We start from the raw sequence: 21,679 nt of genomic DNA on the forward strand, positions 1-21,679 counted from the left end.
TTTTGTTTAATGTAGTGCATGAATGCATTTTCCTAATTGGGATCTTCTGAAATCATTTCAAGAAAAGAGTTTTCATACAATCATTCTTGATAAATTATTGTGTAATAAATTGGTTCGTTTAATGAATATTTAGTGAGGTAGTGAGAGAGTATCATGTGTTAAGGGGGGTGTTTCACAAAGCCTTTTTTCAATGACAAATGACAAAAATCAGTGTCAAATCTGCTGATAACCAATCAGAAGCAAGGATTTGAGTAGCTTATAACATAAACTGTCATTTGTCACGGATGACAAGTTTTGTGAAACAGGTCCTAAAAGATATCCTAATTCCTGTACGCATTTTGTTTTTCGTGCAGTGCCTTTGATGCTGAGAGGGAACGTCAGTATCGTGCCAATGAGAAGCAACTCAAACTTCAGATTGCTCAACTTGAGGCCACTCTCAAAGGAGATCTCAATGATAAGAACACACTTCTGGATAAACTCAATGAAGAAAGAGGTACGCGACTGAATACAAAAGCTGTCCGTAGGAGAAAGAATAGCAATATTTTCTACCTCTAGTGGAGAATTCTTGAAAAGCATTCTGCCACGCTCATGTTAATAGGATACCCTCACAAATTCAAACTCCTCAGAATTGATTGTAAAGAGCACCAACAGAATACCAATGTATAGAAACTGTTGAAGATTACTATCCAAAAGATACAAACTGTTCAAAACCAAGGTATAATGTACAGGAAGACTAGAGAAGTGACTTTGACCAGCTTACATCTCTTTGCCAGTGATAGAGGCCTCATGTTTAGAGTTGTGTATTTATTCATGCATACAGTTTTACAGCAGTATCTTCAAAATCATGTTAGGTTGGCATACATTGATACAAAGTCATGTCCTTTAGCAAGACATTGATCTACATTTGCCACACTCCACCCAGGTGAAGTAAATGGGTACCGCAGGAAGGAATTCCTTGAATGCTGTGAGCACCGAAAGTGGTAGCCTAGCAGAGCCGGGTAATATTGGAGAGCTTTGAGCACCTTGCACGGTGGATATGTGCGCTATGTAAATATCCAATATTATTTTTATTATTATTATCTAATTTGAACTTGTATTAATTTTCTTTTAGTTCTCTTGTTTCTTTATATGGTTGTTTATATGTTTATGAGGTGTTTTGTTGGTATGTTTATATAGAGGAGTATGAGAAGCTACAGAAAGAGAATCGTGATATGCAGGTGAAGTACTATGCCGTCAGGAAGCAGCTCGAAGAATTGCAAGAGAAGATGAAGTTTTTCACCAAAGAGAGTGCTGTTGATTGGAATGAGATGGAGGAGGCACTTATACTTGTCAAGGTACAGTTCAAAGCCCCACTGTCCTACTTGTAGCTACTTGCTCCCTCAATGCCTAACCAGTGACCATTGGTCCCCCATGATCCTCTTTTTCTTATATTAATTGAGATTTGAGTTGATAAGATAGCCACCTGTCATTGACCAGGCTGTGTGGTCTAATCCCTTCCGGCCAAACTAGTACAGCCGGCCTTTAAAGAGGCTTTTATGAAAACTTGTCATTGTTTTAAACCCTAACCTATGGGAATCAACTGTCCGGTGTATTAAGCCTATGGGAATGAGAGAATTCAGTAGTTAGTGGGGTACTATTAAGCAAACTGTATGGATTTGCATTTGAATCGTATATATTTTTTCATCATGCCTTTTCATCATATAGATAGATAGATATGGTAAAACCTTATAGAGCACACTAATCTTCCCATGCAACTTGGGTTATAGTATTAGGCAATTAAATGCTACCCTCACAAGTCCTCATAGTCTCCTTTTCCTTTGGGGGGGGGGTGAATATTTTGCAATATTTCCATTGAAAAAGAAAATTGTTTTGAGTGTTACCTATAAGGATATAGAACACTCACTCAGGGTGTTTATTTTCTCTTACAGAAAAGAAAAGAGAGGGGTACACAGGATCTGGACTTCTTAGAGAAGGTGGATGATGAAATCAATCGAGGTGAGTGCTGTGTTACATCTTATTGTTCGTTTGAAAGTATTAGTAGCCTTTTACAATGCATAAAAGGGGTTAAACCTGAATCAAAAAGGTTTGAAATTTTTCTGGCAGTGACGTTATCATATATGCAAGCATACTTTCATTTTAACTTTCTTTATAAGCTGACCTAGCCTTGCACCATTTTCATTATGGATAGTAATGAGTAGTAGGCAGATATCTTGAAAGCCAATCTGATAATCCATTCTGAATGTTGCATAGACTCAATCTTTGTTAATCTGGGGGGTGTTTCATAAAGCTGTTCGTAAAGTTACGGATGACTTTACGAACAACTTGTATATGAAAAGCCAAATGGGATGCTCAATCAATATTGATTATCATTTATTAAGTTGAACTGTGCAGATGTAGATTAACATTCTTATTATAACAACCATTTATAATGCAAAGTATATTTTTTGCCATATTTAATTGAGGTTATATGAAATATCTGAAATAAACTTTGGGCATCCTTTCTGGCACTTCATATACAAGTCATTCGTAAAGTCATGCGTAACTTTACGAACTCATTATGAAACACCCCCCAGGCCACATGACCAATAATATACTGGTACAAAATTATGACTGCCATTGTGCAACTACATGGACACTGTCTAATGAAATAGCAAACCTTCATTAGAGTTGTAGAATTTTCTCTAAATTGTAACCTCAGACAAATATCTTATAAGTTGCGTTTCTGCATTTAGTGATGAAAGCAGAAATAGATTATATATTTTTGTCCTTCCTTACTTGATTATTCTATTAGACATGAAGATCCAGATGGGTGGGCTGCAGGCGGAGCATGCAGACACAGTCAATGAGCTGGAGAAGACACGCAACATGCTCCTGCTTCAGAATAAGATCAACAGAGATTACAAGCAGGAGGTGGATAGCTCCACCAGGAGATTGGAGGATTACAAGCAGGAGTATGAGACCAAGCTCGATGAGTATGCTCAGCTCCTCGATATAAGGGCAGCTAGAATTAAGGTCAGACGCTAAAAAGACTCTTTAATAATCGTAATTGTAATATAATAATCATATTCATAATATTGCATTACTCACATATTGAACAATTTGATCAGATTCTTGTAAAATGTACAAACATGTAATTAGGTTCGGTAAAAGAATCTTAATGGTACTTGTCTCATTAACAAAGTGGATATTTATGTATTCTTTTTAAAACTGGGTTGAGAATCTAGAAATATCTCCAATACTTCATATCATTATTTCTTGGGTGTTTTTTTTTTTCATACAGAAACTGGAGAGACAGATGAAGGACGTAGCTTACGGAACTAAACAATTCAAGATGGCTGATATTGCTCCAGTGAGTTAACATTTATCTACAAGCTTCTGAATCTATATTATCTTTTAAAGCTATGTATGATAACTCTAGAAGAAAATTGAAAAACATGTTTTGAAAGATTAATGGTCTTCCTGTCTTTATTTTCAATTTATTTTGTTTTATTCTCTTCTTAGCGATCGCAGCTTCATTTATTTTAAGATAACAAAAATGAAATGTGCAAAATACATGTTAAAATTAGTACTTTCAAACAATTACATTTATTTTGATAAATGCTCATGTTATGGATTATGTAAAGAAATGTATGCTTATCTTTTTAGTTCTGGAATATTTCAACATAAAGTATGTCTTTTTATTTTGTGTTGCTCTTTTACTTCTTCTGTTTGACTATTTACACATGTTTAGCATTTTCTAATCTCTGTCTTCCCTCGCTCTTTGTCCAAATTTCTTTTTTTTTAAATCAAAATTCTGCATTTTCATCTCTCTCATTTCGTACATCTTTTTTTCTTTCTGGCCATGCATAGGATGAAGGTGATTATGAGGAGGTTGATGAGAGTATCAAGCTCGAGAGAGGTCAGAATCTCATGGAGATACATATAGAAAAAGTGAGTGATTCTTCTCGTATGCAGAGTTAAGTTTTGATTTTAATAGAAGGGTGTAGCGCTATCATCATGGCATCATGGTGGCCCGTTGATAGTTAAGTATTTTGGGGTAGTTAAATGCCTTTGCTTACAACAGCATCAAATTTCGTAAATGAGCTCAACATTTTAATTGATAGCCTGTCTGTCATGCTTCAGCATTATATAGAAAATATGTCAATTAAGGCAATATTTGTTTAAATCTATGTAGGTAACACCTGGAGTTGCATGATGCTGTAACCTGTTCAAATTCTATACAAGAACTTGTCTACATTAAAATGCAGCTGCTTCAGACGGATGTATATAGGTAGATGAATCATCCTAGTGTGCCCATCATCCTATACATTGTTTCCACCAACCAAAAACCAGGTCCTCCTTATTTGAGTTTTTCTGCAGTCATCAGCTGGTGCACAGTTTCATATTTTCTTGTTGTTATTCATAGATTGATCGATGAGCATAATAATAAAAATAGGCATTTCTATATCGCCGTCTATCTAGAAATTCTATCTCGAGGCGCATTTATTATTACCCCGGCTTTAGCCTAGCTGCCATTACAGCGCTCCAGCATTTTAAGGAATTAATTCCTGCCAGGTACCCATTTACCTCACCTGGGTTGAGTATGGCAAATGTAGATCAATGTCTTGCCAAAGGACATTGGTGCAGCGGCAGGACTTGAACCGCAGACCTTGTGATCGACAGTCAGGCGACGTGTCGACTTGATTTTTAGATGTCTCTAAACAACGCTTTCTCATTCATCTTGCTCCCTTTAGATCTCCTTCTCCAAGGAAGGTCTTCGAGAGCTTGGAGATAACGAGCCGGCAACGTTTGCTACCTATGAGTTCTTTGAATTTGAGCTCCAATCTACACCAGTGGTCAAAGGAGACAAGTGAGTAGGATTATTGATCCTTCCTGTGTTGCTATTAAATCGAATGAATACAAAATTTCATCATATTTTTGTGTGCTGCTTATAAGTATCGGCTTGTATGGTGATGTAGATATACAGTAGGTTTAAGGTTGCACCATGTGAGAGAGAGGGAGAAGATTGGGGAGTCCTGAAAAGGACTGTTGGTAGTCTTGAAAAAGACTGTTGGTAATCTTTCTTGTGCTTATAGTTCTAAGGAGAACTATAACGCCGGTTGGAGAGGATGGGTAGTAGGAGTGGCTCGACCTTTCGAACAGGTTGATAATCCGTCATCAGGAGTGGGGAATAGCTGGCGTGCATGGGCTATTCTCTCACATGGTGCAACCATAAACCTACTGTATATATATTTTTTGTGTTATACAAAATATGGTTATTTTTATAACGAGACATTTGCAAGGGTGATTGCGGGAGATATAGCTTCTAAGGAAATCTACTTAAATGAACAATGGCAAGGCCAGTGGCTAGAACAGTGCCCTTCCCAGCAAACACGCAATGTTCACTTAACGTTGTATTGTCCTGTATATATTTTAGAAATCCTGACTTTTTACAAAATTTGTTTTGATTTCCTGAAGGAATGGTGTATTTTCCAGAGCTGTAGCGATAAATGTTGGGCTGGCAACCATGCTATATATCGTATTTTGAGCAAAGCATTAAAGTAGACATTGATTAAAATAGACATTGCATGTCAAATGAAAGCTCATGATCTAAAGAGAGTGAGACGTGTCATCTTTTTCCCCTAAAAACACATAGGGGACCACAATCAGACATTTAAAATTACTCATTTAATATACTCTGATGGCTTACAGCATATGACTTCCATAGCACAAGTGTTAAATTGAACGCCTCATAGTTAGACATTTATCAGTGATAGAATGATGATTATTTTATATTGGTACTAATATTCCTTCCCTAAACTGGTTAATGAATGCCTCTAAATGCCCTTTCTCTTCGTGCACCCAGACCTGTGTTTAAGTTCACATCTCAGTACCGTGTCACCGTGGATGACTTCTTCCTGCATCACCTCATGAAAGGAGCCACCACGCTGGAGGTACACCAAGCCATTGGGACAGAGTTCCGTACGATAGCAGCCTGTCAACTCAAGTTCAGGGATCTCCTGGACAAACCTCAGGGAAGGATTCATGGATCAGCGCAACTTGTAGGTGAGTCTCAAACCGAGAAAATCTGGGATTGTCTTTATGTAAATCAAGCCCGTTGAGGAAAAGGAATATGATTTTGTCATTACTCACAATCCTGGGTTTGACTAGGGATGTGAAGGTAGAGGGTTCAAATCCCGAAACGGCACTGCACTTGCTACTCTCCACCCAGGTGTTGAATGGGTACCCGGTAGGATGCGACCGGCATTATTGGTCAAACAGTGTTGAGCGTCAAATAACGCCTGTCTGGAATACTCCCCAGGGAGTGGAGATTGTGCACACGGTCAAGCATTGAATCCAATGACCGGGGTAATAGTATATCTGTAATGCGCTTAGAGACATCATAGATGTATTAAGCGCTATATAAAAGCGGAATATTATTATTATTATTCATATCCTTGCTCAAACATTTTCTTATTTCCCTCCATTATGCATCAAGGTGTGGAGTCTGGTCGTACCGATGTGATCTACGGAACCGTAGAGTTCTGGGTGAGACTGAGGGTACCTATGGACCAGGCATTGAGACTCTTCAGGGTAAGGACCAAATACAATCTTTGTTTTAGCCCAAGCACATTTAACATCAAGTAATTATGATGAATACAAAATTTAAGTGATAAACACTCAACTCTGCATAAACGTAGGGAGCATGTACCCTGCTGATTGCACATTAAATAATGGCTGTGGTAGTTCTTTTCCAAACAGCCCCTTTAATCCCTTTAATTCAAGTGTAAATAACATAAAGAACATATGTTTATAGATCAACGTCATGAGATGTTTTTGTTTTGGATACAGGAGCGTGTGAAGGCCCTAGGTTACATGGCATCTAATCAGAGGAACACCCAGCAAGCCTTGTCCAACCTGAAGCAGACAGGAGAGGAACCACCGACCCGTGATAGAGATGAGAACATCAATGAGCTTACAGTCAAGGTCATCAGATGTAGCGATGTCAAGGCTAGGAGAGAAGGTGAGTACATGTGCTTCACTCCTCGTGGTGATCGAGCTTTGGAGATTTCAGTTTTAAAGCCCCACTGCTTATAGCTACTTGCGCCCTCTATATAGCAAACAATGCCTAATCGGTGCCTGTTGGTCCCCCATGATCCCCTTTTTCTTATGTTAATTGAGAGCTGATTTGATGAGATAACCACCTGTCAGTGACCTTGCAGGGAGGTCTAACCCCCCTAGCCAAACTAGTGCAGATGGGCTTTAAAAAAAATTGGCATATCATTTATCATCAATCACATTTGTGTCTGATTTCAGGCTGTACAAGGCTTTCTATATAATAGCAATAATAAGTTCACTTTATGTATGTAACTGTACTCATTATTGAAAGGGGTGTATCTTAGCATTTGTTATATTGGCATTCCCATATTCTTTAATTTCTTGATTTCGACACAACCTTTTTAAAGACAATTATATGAACCAACCGAACATGTTCAAGTTCATGATATTCCATTTCTCTAGCTTATCCTTTCCTGTTCTTCTCCTTCCTTACCCTAGGTATCCAGCCCAACCCGTATATCATCTATCGCTTCTTTGATTTCAACGACCATGACACCACCACAGTCCGGAGTAGCAACACACCAGAGATCAATGACATGCAGACCTACCCTGTACCCGTCACACCGGATCTGGACCGGTATCTCAGAACAGAGGTGAGAACTATTCCATTAGTAATTCATTGGCTGTGCGAGAGAGGGCAGTAGTTGGCCCCCTCTTTAATACAACCAGTAGAATTTTACAGGTGTTCACTTGTTTGTTTTTTTTATATCGCTGTTGAAACAGCTTTACAGTTTCCTTTTTATATAGGTGGGTTTGCTAAATATTCCTGAGTTTTGGGAGCTGGCTTTTACCAGTGGATAAACTGTGTCTTTAGTCAACATGCTTTTACACAATTATTTTGTTCTTCGATGTATTTTGAATTTAATGTCAGGAGGGACCTCCTGGAGAATTAAGTAAAATGCGCCTAAAAGTCTTATTTGTTTAATGGCCCGAATAGTAACCAATATGATTATATATATTCATTTGATTACTTAATAATCTTATATCATCTCTATTTTAAATTCTTTTATTTTGCAGACTCTTGATTTCTATGTGTTTGATGACACGGATCCAGAGGATACAGCCTACCTAGGAGTGGCCAAGGTTCCTCTCATCAGCTTAGTCAACAACAAACCAATGAAGGGAACATTTGAACTCAGAAATGTAAATAAACTACCTTCATCTGTGTTTATAAAGTTCATTTTCATTATCAACAAATTTGTTATTACCTTTGAATTCCTTACACATTCAGCGAGTGATAAAAATTCTTTATCTAACTTTGAAGCATCTGAGGCTGCATTTTCATTCACAAAGAAAAGAGAAAAATTGATCTTCCATTCTTCTAAGGCAGTCATTGTCTTATTTCAATCCAGGACACTACATTTGTCAACATTACCTTGTACATGTAGTACATGTATGTGTAAGGAAATAAAGTAATTATACTGTGCATTTTTTGCTGAAGTAAATGGAATGATAACATCATTCATTTAATCTCCTTTCTTATTTGTTGATGACCAAATAAAATTATGATGTTCCAAAGAATACCATATACATGTGCATGGAATGTTGCTGATATAAGTAGCATAGGAATATATACCAACCCGTCTAAAGATGCATTTCCTTAGCTATCAACATTTCTACCTGATATTGTAAATGTTTATATCAGCATACCACCAAAAATATTAATTTGACTTCTCCTTTGATGCCACATTTGTATAACATTCTTGATTTGTTGTGACAGAATGAGGGCGCCAATGGAACGATTGATGTGATGATCAGATGGCAGTATACCTACATGGCGCCAAAGGTCATTCATACACCACAGAAGGTATATATTCTTCTCTAATGTTACTCCAATGCTATTTATTGCTCTAATGTGACTACAATTTTGTATTATGCTACAATCACACTTTCATTAAAAGCCATACTACCACATACAAATTTGCTTTAAAAATAAATACTGTGCAGGCAAATTAGCTGACTTAAGCTGCCAAAAAAAAGAACCATGCAGTCAGCAAATTCATTTTCCACCATATTGAATCAATCTTATGATGATGATTTTTGTTCTGATTAAGTTTTCTTCTCCATCACTTTGTGATCCTGACAGGAGCCAACAGATTCCTTCCTATGAGCTATCCATTTACTGCAACTGACATTATTGTAAGATTGACTTGGTCAGGTTATACATCATATGCAGCATGTACATACATGCCCATCAAAGTAAGCTGTCAGTTGCTCATATTACTTATGCCATCATGCCCTATTCATTTACACATTACAGCCACCTGTTCCATCAAGTAGCACAGCTCCCAAGCCCCCTACCACCAGACCTTTATCAGCTAAAGCCCCTGTTCCCATGGGTAGGTCCCCCAAGCCCCCATCTGCGCCTCCTACAGCGCCCCCAACTGGACCCCCGTCCATGCCCCCATCAGGGCCACCACAGCCCAAGGAACGCATAGCCAGACCTTCCCCAGCACCAAGAGGCTTGGATATGACACCAACCAGGGATAAACCACCACTGAAACCTGTAGGTAAGGATACAAAAAAATCATCCTCATTGATGACAGGCAGTATTTCATTTATTATTTGTGTATGTAATGCACCATCATAACGTTGAGCTCATTTATGAAATTTGATGCTATTGTAAGCAAAGGCATTTAGCTACCCCAAAATACTTACCATCAACAGGCCACCATAATGCCATGATGATATCGCTACACCCTTCTAAATCAAAACTATTCCACCAGAATATTTCGTCTCATCTTTCTTTAGATACTTTATGTTTGTTTTCATTTCACATAAACATATTTCTGCATCTGAAAAAAAAATATTTGAAAACATTCATGTTGTTATGTTGCTACCCTATTCCAAGTCACAGCATGACACTACACAGGCTCTCGCAAAGTGATTGAATTTTTGCAGATCTTAATGATTGCAGTGCTATATTTGTAAGGGACAGTTATCAAATTTTCCATTCACGCTTTATAATATATGGGTGAGAAAAAAAAAATCACTTTTGAAAATTAAATGAAAGAATCATGGGTATGTGAAAATTTCATGGATATTATTGAAATTTATATTGAGTGATAACTTCTTTACAAGTAGATCACCAAAAACTTGAATCTTAACCCACAGCGTCATCTACACCATCTAGCTCAGCCCCAGAAAGACGTAACTCACGGGATAGACTGAATAATACAGGGCCATTCTTACCACAGGTTCAAGAGGTAAGATCATCCATCATCTGCTATTTGCTCAGTCATGCTGGGCTAGCCTTTATTCATATCATGCAAGCATTGTTGTTGCTATGCATGGCATGCATGGTGATGCTGCTTGCTTGAATTATTGATGTGCATTGTAAAGCTCTGCTAAAGGTCAATAAATGAAATATTCTGATCAAACTTTCAATATGTTGCAAACGTCATGCCGCAATCTTGTTAAAAAAACATCAGTGCATTGAACACAGTATCGATCAGTCCCCTTTCCTACTACATTCTAATTTCCTCTAAATGAGCATGAAAAGGTGATTTTCACCTCATTTCATTTATTTAAAAAAAGACCATTCATGTTTGTTGTTATAATAAGCCAAACCATTATTGTTTCAATGTGCATGTTGATAAGCAGCTTGGTGGTAGTAGTGTTGGTGATGGTTTTAGTAATCTTATCCAGCTGACCTCGATATTTAAAACATGCATGCATAGATTGATGACTGGTTTACCTGTATTTTGTGTCTGTCTACCATTACGTTGACTAACGTATCAACTTAGATTACCGTGCGATTGTATATGACTGTTTTCTAGTATATGTATCTTTTGGAATGAGAAATATTATATGTAAGCAGTATTGGAAATTGATCAAGTCTCACATTCGTCATAACTTGTGGGGAGATATAGCATATTTGTTCTGCTTAGCTTCCTATTCTGTGGTCAATGTATTGATTTGTTTTAAGACGATTCTATAAACTCTATACCCGTTTGCATGCTGCCCTTCACTAGGCCAAGAAGAAAGGGCCAAAAAAGATTCCTGCGACAGAAGAAGAGAAAGAGATTAGCCTTACCCCTCCCGTCATCTCCGTTACACCCCCTACTCCCCAAAAGGTAGATGTTTCACCCCCCCCCCCCCCCTGCACACTCCTAACCTCCCCCTACCCATACTATGCACAGATTGTTGTTTGATGTTATGTGACAAACACCCCTAATGTTGACAGAAGGCACCATGAATGTATTAGGTTAATTGCACAGTATGCTACAGCCTCAAACTTATTTGTCACCACCGTATTCTTTTATCAACAAAGTTGAATAGTTTAGAGATTTTTAATATCTTTTATTGCTGTGTGGATATATGGGCATGTTTGACTTCGCAGGAGGGTAACAAGCTATGTATTTAATAGATGCATCATGCTGTACTCCTGCAAAAATAAGAATATGTCACTATATAATTATTGAAGTGTTGTGTGAATGTATATGGTTCCATGGATGTTTGTTTTTAATAAGGAGACTGAAGAAGAAACAGAGGATGATCCAAGTAATCTCCAAGATAATCCCACCCCTCCCATCATCACGATTACCCCTGTAGCCCCACAGGTAGCTATCATGTACCCCAATCTGGTAGGTTGTCATAACTATTTGCAAACCCTGGCATAAGACTCTCACATTTCGGAAGTCATTCAAGTTTATCTTCACCTCGTAATAAAGTTGTTATGGAAATCATGAATTTCAAGAGCAATGGGGGGAAATATTGGTTGTTTTTCTATAATTGTGAAGTTTAATTAGGCAGTATTTGCAAGGAGTTGTTTGACCCAGATGATACCAATGTACAAATCACAACTTAAGTATGAATCACAACTAAAATTTCATTGTTTATCTTGATTAGAAATAAAGTGTCAGGGTATCAAGCTTGTTTTTACTTTTAAGGACAAGCTTTTCTTCATCCAAAAGTATTTCAGAATTTGGGCAGCTGAAACCCCCCCCCCCCCCATACAGCACTAAAAAAGGGAAGCATATAGACTGTACTTTTTTTACATCACATGTGTGTGTGTATAGGTTTAACCCATGTACACACATATCAAGAGAGTAAGTTGTTAGTTTTGCAAATAGACATGACCTTTTTAACATCCCTTATCCCACCCTGTAACATTCAGTTGCTGTGATTTTCTAAGTAGTAACATGATATATACTCTTTCATTTTTATTTTTTGTCATTGTTATGATGTGTCCTAGAGTTAGATTGATGATGAATAAATGCTATTAAGGCATTGATAGATGTACCATTTCATTTGCAAATGATATGAAATTTCTTTCCTAATATCCCTGATCATTATGTCTACCACAATGAGTGGATAACTTTCCATGAAGTATCATCGTTTGAATAAAGTGCCATTTCATTTGAGTGTGGATCATGTTGAGCCATGATTTCCAATGTGCCTTTTGTCTCTACGGAAACACTGATTTTAGATTTGCATACACAGCTGATACATGTAATTGCATGAATGAGAGTGTAGATATTTCTTTTAGATTGCATGAGTGTAAATCATCTTACAAATTATAAACTCCTTCATTGATCATTAGTGAGTTTCATTTTAGTGATAGCATTAAAGAATCATATATCCATTAGTTGCTTCATTTTTTCCCCTTTCATGTAGTGGGCAACATTGTTGGATATATGTGCTCAGCATGTTCAAGTCTGTCCCTACAGCTTAGCAGCTAGGTCTCTTCTCTTCAACTATTTTGTCTCAATGAAGTCCTTTTTTTTTTTTTTTTTACTCCAAATGCCTTCTGCCTTCATCTGATATATATGTGTGTTTGCAGTGCCCTTAGATTCCCTATGCAGTTCCAACTTCATTGGCAATATTCTGTTCTTCATTATTGTCCATTCCCTTGCCCTCTCTCTCTCTCTCTCTCTCTCTCTCTCTCTCTCTCTCTCTCTCTCTTTCTCTCTCTCTTTCTATGATCTGCTAACTTGTTTTTACTTTCTCTCTTCCTGTTTGCATATACATCTTTGCTATTAAACTCACTTTGCAATTTTGAAAAACAAACTATTAAGCTTTTTTCTTACAGCCCCGTTGTTTGAGATTATTCTAAGAATGTTGTTCTTCTGAGATATTAGGAATCATAAGTTGCAAGGAGGACTTAGAATGTGATCTTTAGCACCTTTTAACAGCAGCTCAATTACAGCCGGGTTAATCATAATTATACTTTGTATTTAGCGCAGTAGAGTATATTCATATAGTACATGTAGCTGTGATATATATAAATGGACCTGTTATTATTATTACCATCTATATGTGAAAATGTAATTTATAGTACAACAATGTGATTTATTTTATTTTCTAAGAAACATGTATGTACAGTCTGTTAAATGAAATCACATTAAAAGGGAACATTTGTTTTTGAAGAAAAAGTGCTGGTTAGACACATATAGCAAGTGTAATAAATTGTCATTCATCTGTCAGATCTGTCAGATGTAAATTATTGCATTGAGACAGATATTCATTAGATATTCGGGCCAAACACTATTTTCTTTCCATCTTATTGTTTTGAATATATTTCCTTTGAGGTATATATTAATTTACAAATCATCTGTTAAGATTCCATTTTAAAAGATTTTCATTTGTCTGGTGGTTGTTATAGGGTGAGAAGGAGACCAAGCAGGAGAGAGCAAACCAAAGAAGACGATCTTCTATCACCAAGCCACAAGAAGCAGAACAGAGGGAGGATGAGACAGCCCTGGAAGTGCCAGAGGTTGAGGAGGGTGACTCTGTGGATGATCTGGAGAGGGAGATTGCAGGAGAGATGGAACGGCAAGAAAAGGAGGAGCAGGAGGAAGAGAAGTTTGGAGCAGAGACGCCAGCAGCAGCAGACGAAGAAGATGATGACAATGATCTAGTGGCGCAAGAACTCCAAAAAGAGTTCAATGAGGATACAACCCAGGTATGATAAATATTAAGATATATGAAACCATGATGCACAAGGCCAGAGTAAATTTTTAGGCTGGTTTAATAATGATTCAGTTCATTTGTCAGGTAATAAAAGTGAAATATATATATATATATATATATATATATTTATTTTCATGGACTGAACAGGACTTGTAAGAATTAAAATGAAAACAATAGAAAAATTGAAATGAAATGAAAACAATATAAAAAATGAAATTAAAATGAAAAATTGAAAAGTTAAATTGAAGTGTAAATAATAGAAAGAGTATTAAGAAAAAAAATTCATTGAATGTTTTTCATATAGCTTCTAGGAAGATGAGCTTACATGTATTAACTCATTTGTTGTGACAGATTGGAAAGACAGAGATGTATGAGGATACAATGTTTGGAGATGCTGCTGCCCCTGATGAAGAGAATGACTGTAAGTAATCCAACATTCAAACATTTCATTCATGTTCTACAAAATACTTCTCTATTGAATGAGATATCAGAGAAAGAGAGAGAGAGAGGGGGGGGGGGGGGGGTATTGTAGGGACTGAGATGGAAAATGAATAGACACAAAGAGAAAGTGTGTGGATGAGAAAAGAAGTAAAGACGTACACACTTTTTTAGAGTCAGTAACAGGGAATTGGCATAAATGAAAGATCAATTAAGAGATGGAAGAGGAAAATAGATGAGAAGTAAAACATAAAAATATAACTTAATTGCTACAGAGAGATTGAGGGAAATGGAGGGATGGTAGAGGAGAGACAGAGAGAGACAGAGGGAGAGAGAGAGACAAAAAGAGAGAATTAAGAGAGGAAGAGAGAAAATTGAGAGAGACATCAGGAGCAGCCAGCAACAACAACAACATTCAGACACAAAGACAGATGATCCTTCAATGTTTCACAAAAGGATGATGAAATATTTATTTAAATGTTGAAATACTCTACCCAACAAGTTCATGTTTTCATTCTATCCCCAGTCGATGAATCCTCCATAGAAGAAGATGTTGATATTCCGGAGCCAGATGATGATGAGGAGGAGGAGGAGGAGGGTGAACCAGGAGTAGCTAAGAATGAAAGCATCATCTCTAGTGATAGTGAGAGTGTGATCATGCCATCAACACCATCCAGACCTGTCTCAGTCATGGCTGTAAGTATATATATGCTAAGCTTAGCAGGTTTATGATCTGCTTATTCTAAAGAAATCATGAAATGGCACTACCGGTATATGAAAATTATATTTTTGATTGGATTGGAAAGAAGTTTTCTGTTTTTTCTTTCTGTATTATAAGTTTATTGTAAACAGAGCACATTTGGAGATTTTACGAAATAATTGGAGTTTTCTTCTTGCATTTTTTTTTACTACAAAGCTAAAACTGTGAATACAAACAAAGTGCATATTATTATATAGTGAAACCTTGTGTGCATGAATCAGTAAAAGCATCCTGTATATTTTGTAGTAATTGGATTCGTACTCACTTCCATTCTCATTGTGTATTTAAGCCCTTCTCAAAATATCCCACATTTTATATTTCCCAACACTCCTAACAAATATTGAGCAATGTCTTCATCATCCTCATTCAAATACCAGAATACGCTAGCCAAATTAATGTTCTCTTTCCTTTTCTGTTTTTAGAACGAAGATACCATCATAATCAACATCGCCCAGCTGACCATAGACCAAGATGCAGCTCTCATTACAGATGATTCTCTTCACAGGCTCTTTATAGAGTATCAGTTTCTTGGCATCGCTCAAGAAGAACTTGAGACACCCTTCTCGCTCCCCAAACCTGGCCCAAATGGACCCTTTGAATTGTCATATAATTTTCACAAAGGTATGTTTATCATTAGTCTATCCTTTTGAGCAGTAGTCTAAAAATAAATCCCCTAATCATTTTTTCATTGTTTAGAAGCAAGGCCACATTTTCCCCTATAGTTATGCTTTGGGTTTTACAGTATTTTTCTTTGTTTCAATTTTAATATTCGGTTGGCTGTGTTTTTGTTGGTGCTATTTTTCCTTTCAATCTTTTGTTAGATCCTGTTAATTGATATTTGTTTATTGATTCAATGTTTAGTAATGTAAAAGATTATTAATTATGCATTCAAAAGCTTCTTATAGTCAATTAAGCTAACAATACTTAACCACATGGCAGAAGTTACATTATGGTATGGAATTAGTATAGAGTAGAATGAATTTGTGGTAGGACTTAGACTAAGGCTTTATTAGTAGCTTACATTACAATTATATCTCAAATCCTTGTAAAGATGTTTATAATTGAGACATGATTAATTTTATGAATAATTTTGGCTACATTATGTTTGTTTACAGTGATCCATATTGATGGAGACATGACTAAAAGAAACTACCTGGCAGACTTTCTGAGACCAGACCATAGTGAGCAGGGAAGGTATGTCTCTTGTATTGTCAAATTTTGTTCATAAAAAGCAGCGATTGCCTCCCCGGTTTAAATTGGGCATAAAGATCCTCCTCAAATCAGTTCATTTTTGTTGATGTTGGTGGACCAGCAAACCATGATATAAAGTATATTATATCCTGCATCAAAAATTTGTTGGCTTCTGGTTGGTTGAGAGCTCGTCACATGACCAAAAATATTTGAGCTATTTTTAGAAAGTACTATATGAGAGTACTATTTTGGTTTACTATTTGGGAGTTTTTTTTCAAATCTTAATTTAATGAAAACAAAATATTTTAAATCTTTTTAGATAAAAATTGACATTTTTTTGTTCTAAATTTTTTTCTTCCAAATTTTTATTTTTTTTTATTTTTAATTTTTTAAATAATTTTTTGATGCAGGATATAAAACAAATATACCATGCCTTCTATTCGAAGTACTGGTTAAACTATGGGCCTCGGTGACTCCAAAAGTACTATTTGCTTCGGGGCGCCCCTCAGCAAATAGTACTATTGGAGTCACCTCTTGCGCATAGTTTTAACCAGAACCTCTCAAGGCAGTGTATATTTGTATACTATCTTGGCAGATGTAAGTTATAATGATAATAATAATGATAAAGCTGATTTGTGAGATGCTCTTTCCTGTGGATACAACGTGCTGTCAACTACTATTACCCTGGCTATAGACAAGCACTAGACCATGATACATCTATTAATACTGATAATTATGATAACAATGGTGTATAAACAATAGTTTTGACTAGCCCATTGTTTTCAAGTAATGGGGGCATACCCTGCACCCTTCCAAAACTAGGGCAACAGGTTTATGATTGGGCCATATTGTCTCATATCCCCCTCAAGGCAAACTTAAGTTTTCACCACTGTCTGTCTGTCTGTCTGTGTGTGTGTTTCTTACTAGGCTTCGTTTCACTGTTGTGAGCGAACCTCCAGATGAGTTTCAAGAGGATGGTGATTGCATTGAAGTGGGTTATGCTTACGTTGACCTCCGTGCCTTACTGGAGGAGGGTCGTGACCTCACTGACACAGATATAGAAGGTGAGCATAATTTTAGATTTCCAATTATATTACATTAGAAATAAGTTTAAAAATACTTTTTAAATGGAAATATTTAAGCCCAGTTCACTGATATGTGTTCACCAGTTCACCATCATAGATGGAACCTTTACTGTAAATCAAAATGTTTATTAATTCTATTTTGAAATAGTTACAGAAAAGGTAATTATACTAAAAAGCATAGGAGACAATGTAAAGAAATGTCAAGACAAGGAGCCATATAGTAAAAGGGAGAAAAAAAACTTTGTCTAGTTCTTATAAAGGGGAATATTGAATATTGATTTCTATAAACCATGACATAATGTTTTGTAATCATTTGATCTGTCTCTCCTCGATCATTCCAGTGGTGAATGTACATGATGAGTCTCAGCCTGTGGGCTCGCTGGGTGTGACTGTGTGGTGTGTTGCTGCCCTCAGGGCCATTCAGCGTGAGGTAGAGGCATCCAGAGCAGAGGAGGAAGAGGGCCAAGACATCGACACTGATGAGGAAGCTTGATCAACACCCCCCTCTATAGACCAACAGGTAGACATCGACACTGATGAGGAAGCTTGATCAACACCCCCCTCTATACACCAACAGGTAGACATCGACACTGATGAGGAAGCTTGATCAACACCCCCCTCTATAGACCAACAGGTAGACATCGACACTGATGAGGAAGCTTGATCAACACCCCCCTCTATAGACCAACAGGTAGACATCGACACTGATGAGGAAGCTTGATCAACACCCCCCTCTATAGACCAACCAACAGGTAGACATCGACACTGATGAGGAAGCTTGATCAACACCCCCTCTATAGACCAACAAGTTGCCTGAACTGCCATGGCCTCATGTCAGGTACTACAGAATAGATTTTAAAGTCCTGCTGCTGGCCTTCTAGGACATGCTCAGAGTAAGATTATATTCTTTCCTCCTAAAGTGGCTCTCTTTTAACTGGACTGATGTGGTTTTATCTCTAAAAATATCTTTGATACCATAATGTCGATGAATATTATTTTCATAAAATTGATAATCTGAAACCTTGAAAGCATGCCTTGAGAATCGCATATCAAATGTATTTTAGTTCAGAACTCACCTCATGCAGCATTAGACTTTAATGTGATAAACAACAAGTAAATAGTATAAGCGGATTATAGCACTATGAGTGTAATGGCCACAATGTTTTGTTTAAAATTTTCCAATTAAGATACACGTGACGACCATATCTATTGTTAATTGCAGTGTAAGGCGTTTAGTGAATGGTATTGGAAAAATTACTGATTGGTCAGTTTGTGCAATTTCTATAGTACGTTATTGATGTACTTTCATATCTTCATTGGTTGTATTCATATTTTGTTCATTCTGTAGCACTGTTGATATTGTTAACCAAATCAACTTAAGCCTTTAATGTATGTCAATCACCAATCGGTCCATTACAGTGATGTTACATGTAGACATTGAGTGAAAATGTACTTGGTATTAATGTGTAAATACATTTATTACTGAAATCACTCAAAGTGTCTGAAATCGTTAAAAGAATGTATGATATTATGTCCAAAGGTTATAATTAGATGCTGAAACACAATTCTCAAAAGCTTCATGTTTCTTTCCTTTTCGTTTTTACATTTAAAGTCTGCCAATCCTCTTGAGTTTCAAGTTAGTTGACTTTAATGGTTACTATGTCTTGTGCTGCTTTGAAATGTATATTATGATGGTTTTATTGGTATAGCGTATTTTTTCATGGAATGCAACCTGAAATAGAGGGGACATATTCTTGTATAATACATATATTATTGTTTAGGATGTTGAGTATTAAATCACTTACAAGTGCAAACTGTCAAACTCCCATTACATTATCTCTCGACTTTTAATGACTGCATTTCAAATAAAAATTATTTTTGACATTTTCATAATCTACCCTTTGTAATTTTATTTCAATGCTTGGGATTGTTCGTTAGTAGCAAGGTAACAGTTCATGCAACAACTTTTTATCAAGACTTGTTTTCAAGGTTATTTGAATCTCTTGAAGCCTATTATCATTTAGTGATTATATATTCATTTTGAAGCTCATAGCAATTTCTGACTTGATGAACAATTCTGCCTCATACAAGTTATACAAGTTACATTATTTATTCAAGTTATTTATCTATTTATGGCTAATGTGTATTCAAGAGAACCCTTACCTTTTTTTTCATATGCAGGTAATTCTAGCGTTAAATGTGGCCCTTACTGAAAATGGATTCAAGCTCTGTATTTTATGTAGTTGTCTTTACATGCAAATACCAATTTTTAAAGATCTATTCATTCATTTCTAACTACATAACTGCTCAGTTGCCCCCTTCTTGAATGTATTCATTATCCATGTAGGTCTTTGTTAAGCTGAGAACTAATATAACAGCAATGTGTAGATATACCCTTACTGTATACTATGTGGAGATTTTTTGTCTTCTTTTTTTTGTGCTATTATTTTTAAAATTGAAATTTGTCTTGCACTGCTCTGTATTGTACTGTATTATAGATATAAAAATGATTTGCACACATGATGTACATATGCCATATTTATGAATTATAGACATTCTTCAACTATCAGTATCCTCCATGCAGTGTTTTTTTTATTTATGTCTGTATGTGAAGAAACATGAACTGATGCATAGAGAGAGTGTGTGTGTAATAGAGAGAGGGAGACAGACAAAGACAAAAACGGATTGAGATAGATACACAAATAGATCGAGAGACGGAGAACGTTCGAGAGAGAAAGAGTCGGACAGGCGGACACGTACATACATATAGGAGGAGGACGGAGGGAGATCGAGAGAGAAATTAAGAGTCGGACAGGCGGACACATACATACATAGGGGGACGGAGGGAGAGTGAGAGAGCGAGAGAGCGAGAAGATATTGGCTCTTGAACGATAAAAGACGTGTTGCACGAGTATAAGATTACTCTTTTATTTTATTTTATTTCACTAACACTGAAAGTAAATACAGACAATACTATAATCAAATACATTAAAAAAACATTTAAATTGAACTATAATCTTTCCTGAATAGGACGATATCTTCAACTTGATTATATAGCAACAAGAACAACTGTTCGTATTTCAACCCATAAATATATAGCAATTTCGTTTATTTACAGTGATTGCAAATTGGGAGGGCCTTTAAAGTTCATCTAAATCGGATTGTCATGCACACCATTCACACGCATAATTTGAACTACATTGTGACTAGCTTTGATTAGAAATAAATCAAGCTTCCACATTCTTATTTTGAATCCCAAAACTTTCTTCGCCGGTAGGCCAAATTATAAAATGTCGGTCTTATAAATTAACAAGTGTTAAACAATGTTAATTCTTCAGTATGTGTCCAATCGACCAGCACGAAACACAGCCCATGCGACTCTACGAGACTAACAAGCCACCAGATTGACCATGTGGCACTGACGGGCATTCTGAAAAGTTGTATGTGGGTCATAAGTGTCGATCGAAGGGGATGTTCCATTGTTGACAGCTCTAATTCTCTCTTAAAAATGTTCTTACAAACCATACAAACAATATTGAAACAACCTTGGTGTGTGTGATTTATACTCTTTTAAAATACCTGTAACGGACACGAAAAGTAATTGACCTCAGAAATGAAATTTCACAGCTACTATTGTATTTATTAAGAAACGAAACCTGACTTTCCAATCGATGACTAGAAGGGGAAAAAAGGATGATGTTTTGATGAATTTGTGTTGTTCATGTCAAAGATGAATTCATCCTTTTTATATACGATACCTAAAAACGGCTGTGCATGAACACACAAAAGTTTCATGAGCAATGTCAAATTGTCAATAGTAGTTTACGTACAGAATGAATAATGTAATTATACATCTAAGTATTATACGATAAATAAACAAAAGATTAAGATAATCAAAAAGATAACTGATGTTTCATGATTTACATTTATCCTTCTTTCAAATATTTTTAACCTAGAAATGAGTCCATAATATTTACAATTTGATCATGTTAATAAAATAATAACCTATAGGCTTCTATTATATAGCGCATTTTCATCTTTGGAGAAAATATCAATGCGCTTTACAATATTAAAACAACAAAATTACACATAACTGACTAATTCATGAACTAAAGAAATGTCAAAATAAGGACAAGATTAAAGATAAACTCCAGTACTGGTAAAAAAAAAAAAAAAAAAAAATAAGGACAAG

General features: G+C 36.3%; 1 protein-coding gene across 4 annotated transcripts in view; it reads left to right on the forward strand.

The window, feature by feature from the left end:
• Nucleotides 1-18,478, forward strand: part of LOC585739 (protein fantom) — a 29,073-nt gene extending 10,595 nt beyond the window's left edge. The window contains exons 14-37 of one of the 4 annotated variants that reach the window (XM_030976244.1): nucleotides 354-493; nucleotides 1,177-1,334; nucleotides 1,929-1,995; nucleotides 2,792-3,012; nucleotides 3,281-3,349; nucleotides 3,850-3,930; nucleotides 4,734-4,849; nucleotides 5,846-6,045; nucleotides 6,479-6,573; nucleotides 6,832-7,003; nucleotides 7,537-7,691; nucleotides 8,116-8,241; nucleotides 8,819-8,905; nucleotides 9,359-9,608; nucleotides 10,213-10,304; nucleotides 11,073-11,174; nucleotides 13,706-14,005; nucleotides 14,365-14,434; nucleotides 14,978-15,147; nucleotides 15,634-15,832; nucleotides 16,327-16,405; nucleotides 17,330-17,466; nucleotides 17,829-17,956; nucleotides 18,014-18,478. In XM_030976244.1, the coding sequence (XP_030832104.1) occupies nucleotides 354-493; nucleotides 1,177-1,334; nucleotides 1,929-1,995; nucleotides 2,792-3,012; nucleotides 3,281-3,349; nucleotides 3,850-3,930; nucleotides 4,734-4,849; nucleotides 5,846-6,045; nucleotides 6,479-6,573; nucleotides 6,832-7,003; nucleotides 7,537-7,691; nucleotides 8,116-8,241; nucleotides 8,819-8,905; nucleotides 9,359-9,608; nucleotides 10,213-10,304; nucleotides 11,073-11,174; nucleotides 13,706-14,005; nucleotides 14,365-14,434; nucleotides 14,978-15,147; nucleotides 15,634-15,832; nucleotides 16,327-16,405; nucleotides 17,330-17,466; nucleotides 17,829-17,956; nucleotides 18,014-18,037 (3,238 nt within the window). In that variant the 3' untranslated portion in view covers nucleotides 18,038-18,478. Of the gene's footprint in view, nucleotides 1-353; nucleotides 494-1,176; nucleotides 1,335-1,928; nucleotides 1,996-2,791; nucleotides 3,013-3,280; nucleotides 3,350-3,849; nucleotides 3,931-4,733; nucleotides 4,850-5,845; nucleotides 6,046-6,478; nucleotides 6,574-6,831; nucleotides 7,004-7,536; nucleotides 7,692-8,115; nucleotides 8,242-8,818; nucleotides 8,906-9,358; nucleotides 9,609-10,212; nucleotides 10,305-11,072; nucleotides 11,175-11,570; nucleotides 11,661-13,705; nucleotides 14,006-14,364; nucleotides 14,435-14,977; nucleotides 15,148-15,633; nucleotides 15,833-16,326; nucleotides 16,406-17,329; nucleotides 17,467-17,828 lie in introns of all 4 variants that reach the window. The other 3 variants (XM_030976243.1, XM_030976245.1, XM_030976246.1) reach the window with 3 other exon arrangements.
• Nucleotides 18,479-21,679: the final 3,201 nt, after the last annotated feature.

Source organism: Strongylocentrotus purpuratus, unplaced genomic scaffold (genome assembly GCF_000002235.5).
Source record: "Strongylocentrotus purpuratus isolate Spur 01 unplaced genomic scaffold, Spur_5.0 spur5_scaffold_8, whole genome shotgun sequence".
In the NCBI taxonomy this organism is placed as follows: Eukaryota; Metazoa; Echinodermata; class Echinoidea; order Camarodonta; family Strongylocentrotidae; genus Strongylocentrotus; species Strongylocentrotus purpuratus.